The following is a 12388-nucleotide window of genomic DNA, read 5'->3' on the forward strand; positions in this document are numbered from 1 at the left end:
TTGTTCAAAAATACTTTTCATATTCATATAACAACAAAATATACGCCGTTGCTAGCATGCATTTAATTCGTCAAGACCAGGACAGAAAATTATGCGCAAACCTGAATGTACGTTGTTATCTTGCTGTGAATGGAGGGCACTTTTTCATTACTTTTTAAATTGCAAAGATCATATGTCACGTGTGTGGGTGTTCACAATGAAGGTGGTGATAAATACACAAGAAAGTAAGAAAACATGAATGAGATGTTTAATTTTACATTTCATGACAATGAACTTGACAATAGTAAAAGAGCTGGAAAGACTGTACTACATAGTAATTATCTTGTCAGGAACAAATTAGCAGGAAAACTGTACTTAACAGCAGTTATCTTGACAATAGTAAATTAGCTGGAAAACTGTACTACATAGTAATTATCTTGTCAAAAACAAATTTGCTGGAAAAACTACTACACAGCAATGATCTTGACAATAATAAATTAGCTGGAAAACTGTACTACATAGTAATTATCTTGTCAATAGTAAATTTGCTGGATAGACTGTACTATATAGTAATTATCTTGACAATAATAAATTAGCTGGAAAACTGTACTACATAATAATTATTTTGACAATAGTAAATTAGCTGGATAGAATGTACTACATAGTAATTATCTTGACAATAGTAAATTAGGTGGATAGACTGTACTACATAGTAATTATCTTGACAATAGTAAATTAGGTGGATAGACTGTACTACATAGTAATTATCTTGACAATAGTAAATTAGCTGGATAGACTGTACTACATAGTAATTATCTTGATAATAGTAAATTAGGTGGATAGACTCTACTACATAGTAATTATCTTGACAATAGTAAATTAGGTGGATAGACTGTACTACATAGTAATTATCTTGACAATAACAAATTAGCTGGATAGACTGTACCAAACCGTGACGAATTCAGGCAAGCTCACTTTATGATCACCTGAAAAAATGTAAAATCAATAATCAATCAAATACATTTTTTAAACGAAGAGCCAAAGAGCTACTGAAAGCTTAAAATAGAAGAAAGAATAATGAATAGCTATCCTAGAATTTTATTTTAACCATTACACTGACAAAACTATGTCAGAAAAGTTCCACCAGTGGGTCCCTTAAGGTATAATTTATGATATTTGTTTATTATTTGTGATATTTGTGTATTATTTGTGATACGTTTTTGTCACATTTACCCTAAACTTTATTTGCCTTCGATATTGATTTAAAATCAATTACTTATAAACTTAACGTTGGAATTACTCCTGAAACCTTTTAAGAATTGTAGATTGCAAATGTATTAACGTAAGGCGCCATCAAGAACTTTCGTAGCCATTCTCACTTCTCATTTCAATATAGTCATGGCCTATCTTCTTGGAATTCAATAGGTCCGAATCATATTGGCTGGTTTTCAATATTGCATGATTTTTCTCTGTAATTGTCCTTTATATGTGTTCCTTGTTTTAACTCAAATGTTTATCTTTTTTTTATTTTCTGTGTTTACCATCTCTGTCAAAGTAATAGAAGATTCGACCCATGTCCGGATTTCTACTGATACTCCCGTCCCGATCTGTATCTGCTCGGGCAAACAGAACCACTGCAGTCTCATTTAGTCCCAACTTTAGGTCTGTCCAGTGCTTAAGAAACTCTGCTTCATTTACTCGGCCGTCTCCTGCAATAATTCATAATCATCAATATCATTGCTGTCGATGCCTCAGTCATGCTCCCAGTTATCCTCCACCTCCTCATTATCATCATCATCACCATCGGCACACAAGTTTTTTTGTTTTTTCGTCTTATACTATCCATGATTCGTTGAACAAATTTCTCAAAGCAAAAGGACGGAATACGCATTCTTTGATCCTCTTTCCAAAAGACGTTTAAGACCTCCATACTCTACTTAGATTAAAAATATTAAGTGCAGATATATAACGAAAACAATGCATAACAAAATAGTATTTTGCTAAATTAAACATGGGCAGGCATGAGGAACTCCACTTATCGGAAGAACGATCAATCGTTGTTGTTGTTGTTGTAGGGTTTAACGCCATTTTTCAGCACACGATAGGCTATACATAGCGGCCAGTATTAATGGTGGAGGAAGAACCAGGGAAATCCCTGGAAAGAACCACCGACCATCGAGAAGCTACTGGCAAGCTTTCTCACATACCCACATTGGCCAATTCCGAGACTCGAACCCACGCAGACAGAGGTGAGATGGCAGTGATCCGTAACGGAGAGCGCTTTAGACCACTCGACCACTCGGGGCCCACGACCACTCGTAAGTTCTTTGATTTGCTTAGATGTTACAATAAACTAACTAGAAGGACATCTATAGATTCCAACTCTGCCGCTCACTTGTAATTCCTTATTTGCCATGAGAGATTGCATGCAATACTGTAATCACAAGAATGGACCGGTCCGGTGGCCTAGTGGTTAGAGCGTCCGCCTCTGATGCGGGAGGTCGTGGGTTCCATGACCGGTCGAGTCATACCAAAGACTTAGAGAAATTGTACTACAAGCTGCCTCGCTTGGCGCCCAACATTTAGATGTTAGTGTTAGGACTGGTCGGCCTGGTGTCAGGATAATGTGACTGGGTGGGACATCATGCTACATGTCTGCGGCATGATGCCCCAATGCTAAACATCACTATAAACTGCCACACTGTAGACATCGTAGCGATATGACTGAAAAGTTATTAAAGCTACGTTAAAAATCCAATTCACACACACACACACACACACGCGCGCGCGCGCGCGCAAGCACTGCCATCATATAATCAGTGATCCATGCAAGTACTACCATTATACAGGCAGTAACCTGTACAAACACTGCTTCCTTATAATCAGTCACCCATACAAGCGCTAGTATCAGTCACACGTGTAAATACTAGCGTCATGTATTCATTCCAAAATACAATCACTACTGTCTATCGTCATATAATCAGCCAACAATGCAAATACTGCTGCTATACAACCAGTAGCCCTTGCAAACACTACCGTCAAATTGTTGGTTCATCATTTCGCCTATTCTCTACGCCACACTTATTTCCATTGGCCAGTACTTGAATGGTTGAGCGTTCAGCGTCGGCAGTGCTCTACGTTCTTCATTAAAGCCATCTTTCATGTTTAAATCATACGTGTGTCTTATATTGATTGAAATCAATGTGAATAGAAATAGAACTCAAAAAAGGAAAACAATCAACTTTTCAACATGCAAAGATGATTGTGAATCGCCACAAAAGGCAAAGAACTACATTTTGTAGCGTTCACACTCGCTACATTTTGTAGCGTTCACACTCGCTACATTTTGTAGCGTTCACACTCGCTACATTTTGTAGCGTTCACACTCGGCATGGATATGAGGAGTTAATTCACTCCGTCAATACACACAGTATACATATTTTAGTCTGAGCCTCAGGCACACAAAACAACGATATGGTCAACGGAAACGGTAATAATATGATTAAATGATTCCAAGACTGACTTGTAGGGCAATGATGTAATGTTTTGCATTGTAAGATTTTATTACTGGCCAAGAAATATTTGTCTTGAGGAACATGATGCAAGTTTAATGCATACCTTTTAATGTGCTTCCCTGAAAATATCTAGATATTTGATACAAAAAATATCGGTAAACTCTCACACAATTGCCCCATCTCATTATTTTCTTGCTTTCAATTATTGATTTTTTTAAAAATTTAAATGCTTGGTACCATTGATATCAAATTTTGTGAAAATATCAGCGATTTCCTCCTCCGTTAAAAAACCGTCTACGGTCCTGTTCATCTCCGCGGTTTCGAACAAGTGTCGGGCATTTGGGTCATCTGGAGTCGGTGGTCGTCCTGGATGAGCGGTCACACTGTAATACATGGGAATTTTAACTAAATGCATTTCTCTCGCATAAATCAAACAAGCCATCCAAATGTTGCCAAGGAAAAACGATAAAGTTATTCAAATGCCAACATATGGCAACACAAAGATGAATGAAAGCTAACAATGGCGTTAGCCTTGTCTGTGCATCGCAACAAAGTTCAGCATAGCTGCGTATAAGGATACAACAAAAAAACAAAAAGAACCAATTTGGGTAAAATTGTAAATCAAACCATCTAATGATAGAAGAAAGGGTATAAACAATTTCAAACTTTTAAAACCACTTTTCTTTGGCTAAATTTTTACTGCCAAATAACTCAAGGGAAAAATATTAATATCTTAAATAATTCATTTGTTCTATAACATACGCTATAGAGATATTAAACACCATGGTCGAATCAGGCTCAAGAACCGAGTGCGAAATCTTCAAGTAAAACAAGGTAGACTCTTCAGATAACATAAAATGGAAGTCTCATCAGATTTTAGTGAATGTTTGTTGGAAATGTTTTATCAATCATGTTTTTAAAATATTAAATGATCGCAATGATTAGAAGCGGCGTGAAGCAGTCAAATGTGTCACATTGAACAAAAGATGTGCGATGCAGTCCAATATCACAATGATTAGAAGCGACGTGAAGCAGTCAGACGTGTCACATTGAACAAAAGATGTGCGATGCAGTCCAATATCACAATGATTAGAAGCGACATGAAGCAGTCAAACGTGTCATATTGAACAAAAGATGTGCGACGCAGTCCAATATCACACTGATTAGAAGCGACATGAAGCAGTCAAACGTATCACGTTCACCGAAAGATGTGCGATGCAGTCCAGGATCACAATGATTAGAAGCGACATGAAGCAATCAGACGTGTCGTATCGACCAAAATATGTGCGATGCAGTTCAATATCACAATGATTAGAAGCGGCATAGTAACCATAATTTTGTGGTTGTAAAGTTAAAGACGTAAGTCTTAGCTGATTTGTAAAACAAAAACAACAAAGAAATTTGATTATATTTTAACCGTTTCCATAATAACTGAATTGGTTTAAGTATGATGATATTTTAACGCAAAATACATAAATATTGAATCAGATCAATGCATACATATACACAAATTAAAATGTGGACAAAATTAGGAAATGAATTATTTTATAGTTATAACAGCATATAAAAATAGATGGAGCCTAAACTTTCATGTGAATGTATTTCAAAATGCAATACCAGGTTATATATCTTTGCGTTATATATCTATGTTTGGCTTTTGAGGAAATATTTCCTAGATATTACAAGACAGAAATGAAAAACGAATAATTATTAGCACATGTTTAAATAACAAAACAACAACATAAATATAAAATAGGAAACCACGTCACCCCAGAAATTTATTTCCGTATTATTCATCTTCGTAACTAATGTAGAAAGCATATGTAACGGCACACACATATATAAAAATGTAACGGCACACAGATTTATACAAATGTAACGGCATATATAAAATGACAGAAATTTGTTTTAACATTTTTTTATTATACAGAGTAATGTTTCATGCATGTGTGTGGGTGTGTTTGGGATTTTTAACGTAACTTAAACAAATTTACGTCATATCGCTACGATGTCGGCACTGTCTCAGTTTATAGTGATGTTTAGTACTGGGGCATCATGCCGCTGACATTCAGCATGATGTCCCACCCAGTCACATTATCCTGACACCAGGCCGACCAGTCCTAACACTAATCTCTTAATGCTGTGCGCCAAGCGATGCAGCTGTTAGTACCATTTTTGTAAGTCTTTGGTATGACTCGGCTGAGGTTCGAACCCTTGACCTCCCGCATCCGAGGCGGACGCTCTAACCACTAGGCCACCGGAGCGGTCACCAGAGCGGTCACTGTTTCTTGTGTAAATTTCTCTTTACAATCGAGTAAATGTTTTTTTGTTTTTTTTTGTTTTTTCAATGCCTCATAACAATATTGATGTCAGTGTACAAAGTCCTTTAAAACCCATTAAGCAGAACCAACATTTATAATGGGCTGACGTGGTAACCCCCTGTACACCAACCGTAAAATAAGAAGTAGGGATAACAACAACTTGTGCTAATTTCAAAGTTTATAGTATATCCAACATAAGAATGCAAACTGATTTTCTGTTTCTGTGTTTTAACTTGCATAGTATGCATGGAACCAAGCAGCTTTCCGGAAGCATACGTCACGATCAGCCGTTGTCCTACTTTCATTACGAGAACCAACTCTTTGGTGACAACACCATGCTGAAATATACCTCGTTGATGTAAATTCCGTAATACTTTATACCATACTCTCCCTTGGGAAACCTTTAATAATCTCTCTTCTAGTATGAAATTGTTTTCGAAATAGTAATCTCCATCAGGGAAATGATGCTAATATACATCCTGTTATTATTGTTTCTTTCTTACTATTTTATTATACTCACACATTTTAACGTATTTCACACAGGCATGCATGCATTAAGTTCAAGAGATCTTCAAAACATTATATATATTTTTCTTGGGTGATGCAGTTAAAATGTATGACTGAATGACACGATTAGCATGGCATTTGTGTTACAATTAATGCATTCTGGTTTTTACTTGTATATCTTTATGCATATCTCTTAACTAAAATAACATCATTTGCATTCATATATTTAGGTACTTGGTCTTACCTCAATACAAATGAGAACAGAAGTATAAGTAGTTCTCTAGCCATATCTGAAATAATAATAATAATAATAATAATAGTAATAGTAAGAAGAAGAAGAAGACGAAGAAGAACAAAAAGAAGACGACAAATAAGAAGTAGAAGAAGAAGACGATGACGAATAAGAAGAAGAAGAGCAACAACACCAAGATAATGAAAGATTAAGAACATGAACAACAACAACATAAAAGAAAGAAGAAATATTCGTGGCCTCAAATTCAATTGAAATACTAGTCTCTAGAAATGATCGAAACTCTACTCCACGAAAATAGTTTGTAAGAATTCACAAGAAGTAGGTTTCGTCTGTCCATTTATCTTTGTTTTTAAAGATATTCGTAGAGGTTACTGAAAAACTAGAACAAAACAAATTTAGTGACCAAATATATTTACTTAAACCTTTGAGTTAACATGTTCACAAGACGAACGCAGTTCAGTAAACTTTGTCAAGGACTAAAGCTGGTATCCTAAATACATCATACTTGTACTTATCTCACATACTGTAAAGAAAGACAGTTTCTCTGTCTTGGAAATTGTTTTATTATTTGGTTGTGCTGCAAGTCATTTCCAAGAGAGGGCCTGATGCACACAAATCAGCGAAAAATAAAATTCGCCACCACACATCCACAATGATTTGGTTACATTAACCTAATTTACAGTTTATCCTGCCCAGTTACGTTAACTAACATACTCCGTTTGTTTGGGATTTTATAAACATTTCCTACAACGAAGGTTTCCTCCGAACCGTAACGCTTAAGTGATACAGGTTTCATTCATTAAAACATCTCATCTCTTGAATATAACATAGCCAACTTGTGTATTGTTCTCACTTTGACATTTAAAGGGGTTCTTTTAAAATTGGAAGCTGTAACATTCGCCTGATAAATCAAAGCCTAGCGAAATCTAGATATTCACTGATTTCGCTTTAAGTTTTGTTTGTCTGTTTCTGCTTCTTACTTTGAAGTATTCACGAAGGTTTATATTGAAAGTAGGACAATGTAAACAAAAGGCTGTAGAAGTACTATATGTGGAATGTATGAGGCGACTTTGTTGCCTGTTGAATGGTCTGTAAAAAGACGATTTTGGGGTAGCTGACGAAAAAGAAAGATATGTGTCTGAGGATGGAGACGCCTGACTACACTACCTACGTATATTGGAATCAGCTGAAAAACAAATCAACAAGACCACTTCCCTCTGACGAGTTACAAAGATACGGAAATCGGTCATGGACCGAGGGTGAATAGACCATCCCAGCAGATGGGAGGACACGCATCCACATCCTATTAGGCAGCACGTTCTCTCAGTCTCGATTAAATCGGAAGTAAAGGCGACCCTCTGCGAAAACCAGGTTGTTACGCCCCCAAAACAACTAGAGCCCTACGGAAGCGCATCAGAAAATTAAAATAAAATCTCCACTATCCTACGTGAAGAATTGAGTTCTCACTGGACAGTTGTTCTGGTGATTTGTCATCCGCCAATGACCTATTGCAGCAAATTGAGAATATCTTTACACCGAAGATGCAAATATAAACAAACGAATGATTTTTGTAGAAATCATGCATGTGAGATTTTGACTGCGGTAATCAGGTAAATTCCTTATACAACTGGTGGCTTATGTACTGAACCAACACTACTACCAACTCCTCTTTCTTACAGTAATTTTTGATAGCAAAAAAGCTATTTTGAATATTTTCCTGTCACAAGGGACCTAAAAGAATCAGTATTGCCTTATGCATGAATAAAGTTAACTAGTACTATAACACATTAGCATACTTTTCATCACCCATCAACCATCTCGATACTTAGATATTTACCTCCGTAGCAGACATACAGAAATACGTGCGTCAAGTCGGCTGTTCATTTGCAGCCTAAGTTACGCATTTGATATTCAATGCTAGTCTAACTTTGACAGGCAGTCACCAAACAAGCCAACCCATTTTCAAGCCTAACTCAAAGTAAATCTAAACCACATTACATATTTAGCTTCTGTGTGAATTTATAAATGTTAGGCTTATGATGATTAGGTTCATGCCTTCTACGTTAAACATTAGGGAGGTGTCAAAATACGAACCTATCCAGTGAGTTCTGACAACGACCGCTTGGAGTTCATGTTCTTACCATAAGCGCTAATTTTATCAGCCAATCAGATGAAGGGTTATATTTTCGCACCGAATGACCTGATTCACTTCAAAGTTTCTGAAAGCTGAATTTCGATTGGTTAATTCAAAGGTTACCAGAACATGACCCCTAAGCTGTCGCAGTTAGATCTTCGTGAAGGGCAGTGGAGATCTGATCTTAATCAGATTGTCTACAGGTCTATCCTTCTCCACCCAACAACGGTTATCAGAAGAAATGTGAACCCAACCAAAGAGAAAACTTGACAATCCTGTTTCAGAACGCCAACAAGCTAAGCGTTTGTTACAACCTAACCAGCCAATCCCTTTCTTCAAACAAAGCTAATAAACTACTTTCAAAAGTTGTCAAATTACAAAAAGTGGCAAACTATCTTCAAGCGTGTGGCCACAAGGCAAAAAATCTAATATATTTAGAAGCATATAAAAAAAAACCTCAAACATACTTTTAATCTAAGAGATTATTGTACTACACGTAATATTAATAACTTACCAAACCTGCCTTCTCTGTGGAAAAAAATAGTAGGTAAGACTAAAAGGGAATTGCAAGCGAGAATATCTGTGAAAAAGATACATCAGTATCCAATGCCATCACATGATATCACGACATCATAAACAAGTCTTGAGTCAAGACCTTCGACCTTGAATCAATATCAGAATACCGACTATCGAATAGTTTATTGAAAGACAATGAAATACAAAGTTTAGTCACAATTAAAGTTTCATATGTTCACGTGACTCTGTTCCCAAGCTCAATTCAGTGTACACAATTTGCTAATGATCTCTGTCATCATCCCATTGTCTGGTTTTCAAAGTTGTTCAGTGTAGGATGGATGCGTTGATACTCAGATTTGACCGATACGTTGATACTCAGATTTGACCGATACGCTGATACTCAGATTTGACCGGTACGTTGATACCCAGATTAGGATTTGCACAGTGCGATCCCTGTTTTAGTAAAAACCCAATGTCAGTGCAACTCTTCGTTCATAAAGAGTTGCGACTGAAAGACTTTCAAATACATATCATAAGAAGACGTTTAATGAAAACCGATGTCGAACTGACCATCTAGTAAGGATCCATGTCGAACTGACCATCAAGTAAGGACCCATGTCTAACTGACCATCTAGTAAGAACCCCATGTAGACAAACTGACATAAAAAGTAGGCCATCGAATAACTCTTTTAGTCTCTTACCAGTGATGCTAATAATGGAGGACAATCTTAATGAAAATACACTGTCTAAACTACTTAAAATAAATCAAAACATACAATACATTTCTTTGTGAAATTCAAAATGTTTATCCACAAAGATGTACATGTTCCCGTGATAATTACATAAAAAGTTTAATGTAAATCTGAAATACATTTCAAGATCTCATCACCTTGCATTTTTGTTGATCCATCACAAACAACGTAACATCTGAAAAGTCGTTCCTGATTGGCTGATAGTGCGATATTCAGCTAAACGGTCAACTTAGTTGCTACATATCGGTCCGGCCCGTTTGTTTCCAAATGCATTTGGAGCTAATACGTATGCATCAACATTTACCGTTACCATAAGTCGAGATAAATCTAAGTTACTTATATGGACCTAAGGAATAAATATCTGAATCTTCTCAATTAAAGATCTTTGTTTCGCAATATATAAGTAAGAGCTAGTTCATAACGAAAGCAATGCCCTTACCTGGGTCATCAAAATTTATCTCTTTTTCTCTTTACCATGCCGTTAACGTACATAAAAGCTCAGATCGTATATATAGGTAGATTACTGTGGCAAGGGTTATCAGTATAGTCTTGCCCATTGGCATGACCCCATGCTGATGAAAGTGGTGACAAAGACTTTAAAAGAAGTTCATAAATATTCGTAAAATTTGGAAAACTGAGAGCAATTAACATCTTTGTCTTTACACGGGATAATATAAGCAATAAAGTACCAGACTTAATTTCTGATCTTATAAAGGAAACAAACCTTTTCGATCCCGTGTATAAATCATATCTTTCGTCCTCTTGGGGTGCTTGGGAAAAGCCACATGGGGGACACTAATCTGATCACATGATAAGGTGTTGTTGAGCTGAAATGGCACAACGTGTTGTATGCCAGTCTGCATAAATTCAAGGATAGTTTTCAAGCACGTTTATAAGCCAAACGCGTGCTACTTGTTTTATAAATACAATATTGCTTTATGGAAGGTATAACCAAACCTAACAGGAAGTACTCATATAGAAGGTCTCCTCCAGTTTTACAACACGTACTTGTTTCCAGAAACTCCCCTCCCATGTTAAGACTTGTACATATTTGCACAAAGTCTCCTACTAGGTTACAACACGTATTTGTCTTTCATCCAGCTTGCTACATGTACTTGTGTGGTGTCTTCACCCGCCTTGCACCACGTACTTGTTTGTACAAAAAAAACTTCCAACGTTACAACACGTTCTTGCGTGTACAAAATCTAAGCCCACCTTGCAACATATACTTGCTTGTACAGAAACCCTCCCACCTTGCAACATATACTTGCTTGTACAGAAACCCTCCCACGTTACAACATATACTTGCTTGTACAGAAAACCTCCCACATTACAACATATACTTGCTTGTACAGAACCCTCCCACATTACAATATATGCTTCCTTGCGTAAAGTCTCCTCTCACCCAACAAAACGAAATTGCTTGTAAAGTCCCGTCATACAAGTATTTGTTTCTACAGTCTCCGACCATATCACAACTTGTACTTGTTTGTACAAAGTCTCCAACCCACCTTAAAGCATGTACTTGTTTGTATAGTCTCCTCCCACCTTACAACACGTACTTGCTGTACAAGCCTTCTCCCACCTTACAACACGTACTTGCTGTACAAGCCTTCTCCCACCTTACAACACGTACTTGCTGTACAAGCCTTCTCCCACCTTACAACACGTACTTGCTGTACAAGCCTTCTCCCACCTTACAACACGTACTTGCTGTACAAGCCTTCTCCCACCTTACAACACGTACTTGCTGTACAAGCCTTCTCCCACCTTACAACACGTATTTGCTGTACAAGCCTTCTCCCACCTTACAACACGTATTTGCTGTACAAGCCTTCTCCCACCTTACAACACGTACTTGCTGTACAAGCCTTCTCCCACCTTACAACACGTATTTGCTGTACAAGCCTTCTCCCACCTTACAACACGTATTTGCTGTACAAGCCTTCTCCCACCTTACAACACGTACTTGCTGTACAAGCCTTCTCCCACCTTACAAGTACATGTTTGTACAGTCTCATCCCACCTTACAACACGTATTTGTGGGTACAAAAGTATGTTATCAGCTTACGACCGACACTTGTGTGTATGCTGTCTCCTCCCACCTAACAAGTACATTTTGATTAACATCCTCCTCCAAACTTTACAAAACGTATATTTTTGTACCAAGCGTCCCCCCCCCACCATACAAAGCATACATGTTTGTACAAAGTCTAGCCCACTTTACAACATATAGGGCCTACTTGTTTGTACAATCTACTTCATCCTTATAACACGTACTTGCTTGTGCAAAGTATCTTTCCACCCTGAAAACATAGTCTCCTCCCACATTACAACATGTACAGCACCATTTGACACGTGTACAGTCTCCTTCCACCCAATCTGATTAAAATCAGATCTCCGGTGTTATA

The 12388-nt window shown here is 37.1% G+C and overlaps 1 protein-coding gene across 4 annotated transcripts; it reads right to left on the bottom strand.

Moving 5' to 3' along the window:
• Window positions 1-233: 233 nt before the first annotated feature.
• On the bottom strand, window positions 234-10865 carry LOC149777789 (uncharacterized). 4 transcript variants are annotated; one of them, XM_089938825.1, is made up of 5 exons: window positions 10702-10793; window positions 6567-6612; window positions 3732-3877; window positions 1521-1688; window positions 234-965 (listed from the first exon to the last, which is right to left on the bottom strand). In XM_089938825.1, exons 1-5 carry the CDS (start codon window positions 10724-10726, stop codon window positions 907-909), a joined length of 444 nt encoding a protein of 147 aa, XP_089794951.1. In that variant the 5' UTR covers window positions 10727-10793; the 3' UTR covers window positions 234-906. The 4 variants fall into 4 exon arrangements, with proteins under 4 accessions (XP_089794951.1, XP_089794953.1, XP_089794952.1 ...); XM_089938827.1 differs by lacking the exon at window positions 10702-10793 and adding an exon at window positions 10417-10509; XM_089938826.1 differs by lacking the exon at window positions 10702-10793 and adding an exon at window positions 10115-10136.
• Window positions 10866-12388: the final 1523 nt, after the last annotated feature.

The sequence above is a fragment of the Sinohyriopsis cumingii genome, chromosome 17 (genome assembly GCF_028554795.1).
Source record: "Sinohyriopsis cumingii isolate HCF-2022 chromosome 17, ASM2855479v2, whole genome shotgun sequence".
NCBI classification, from domain to species: Eukaryota; Metazoa; Mollusca; class Bivalvia; order Unionida; family Unionidae; genus Sinohyriopsis; species Sinohyriopsis cumingii.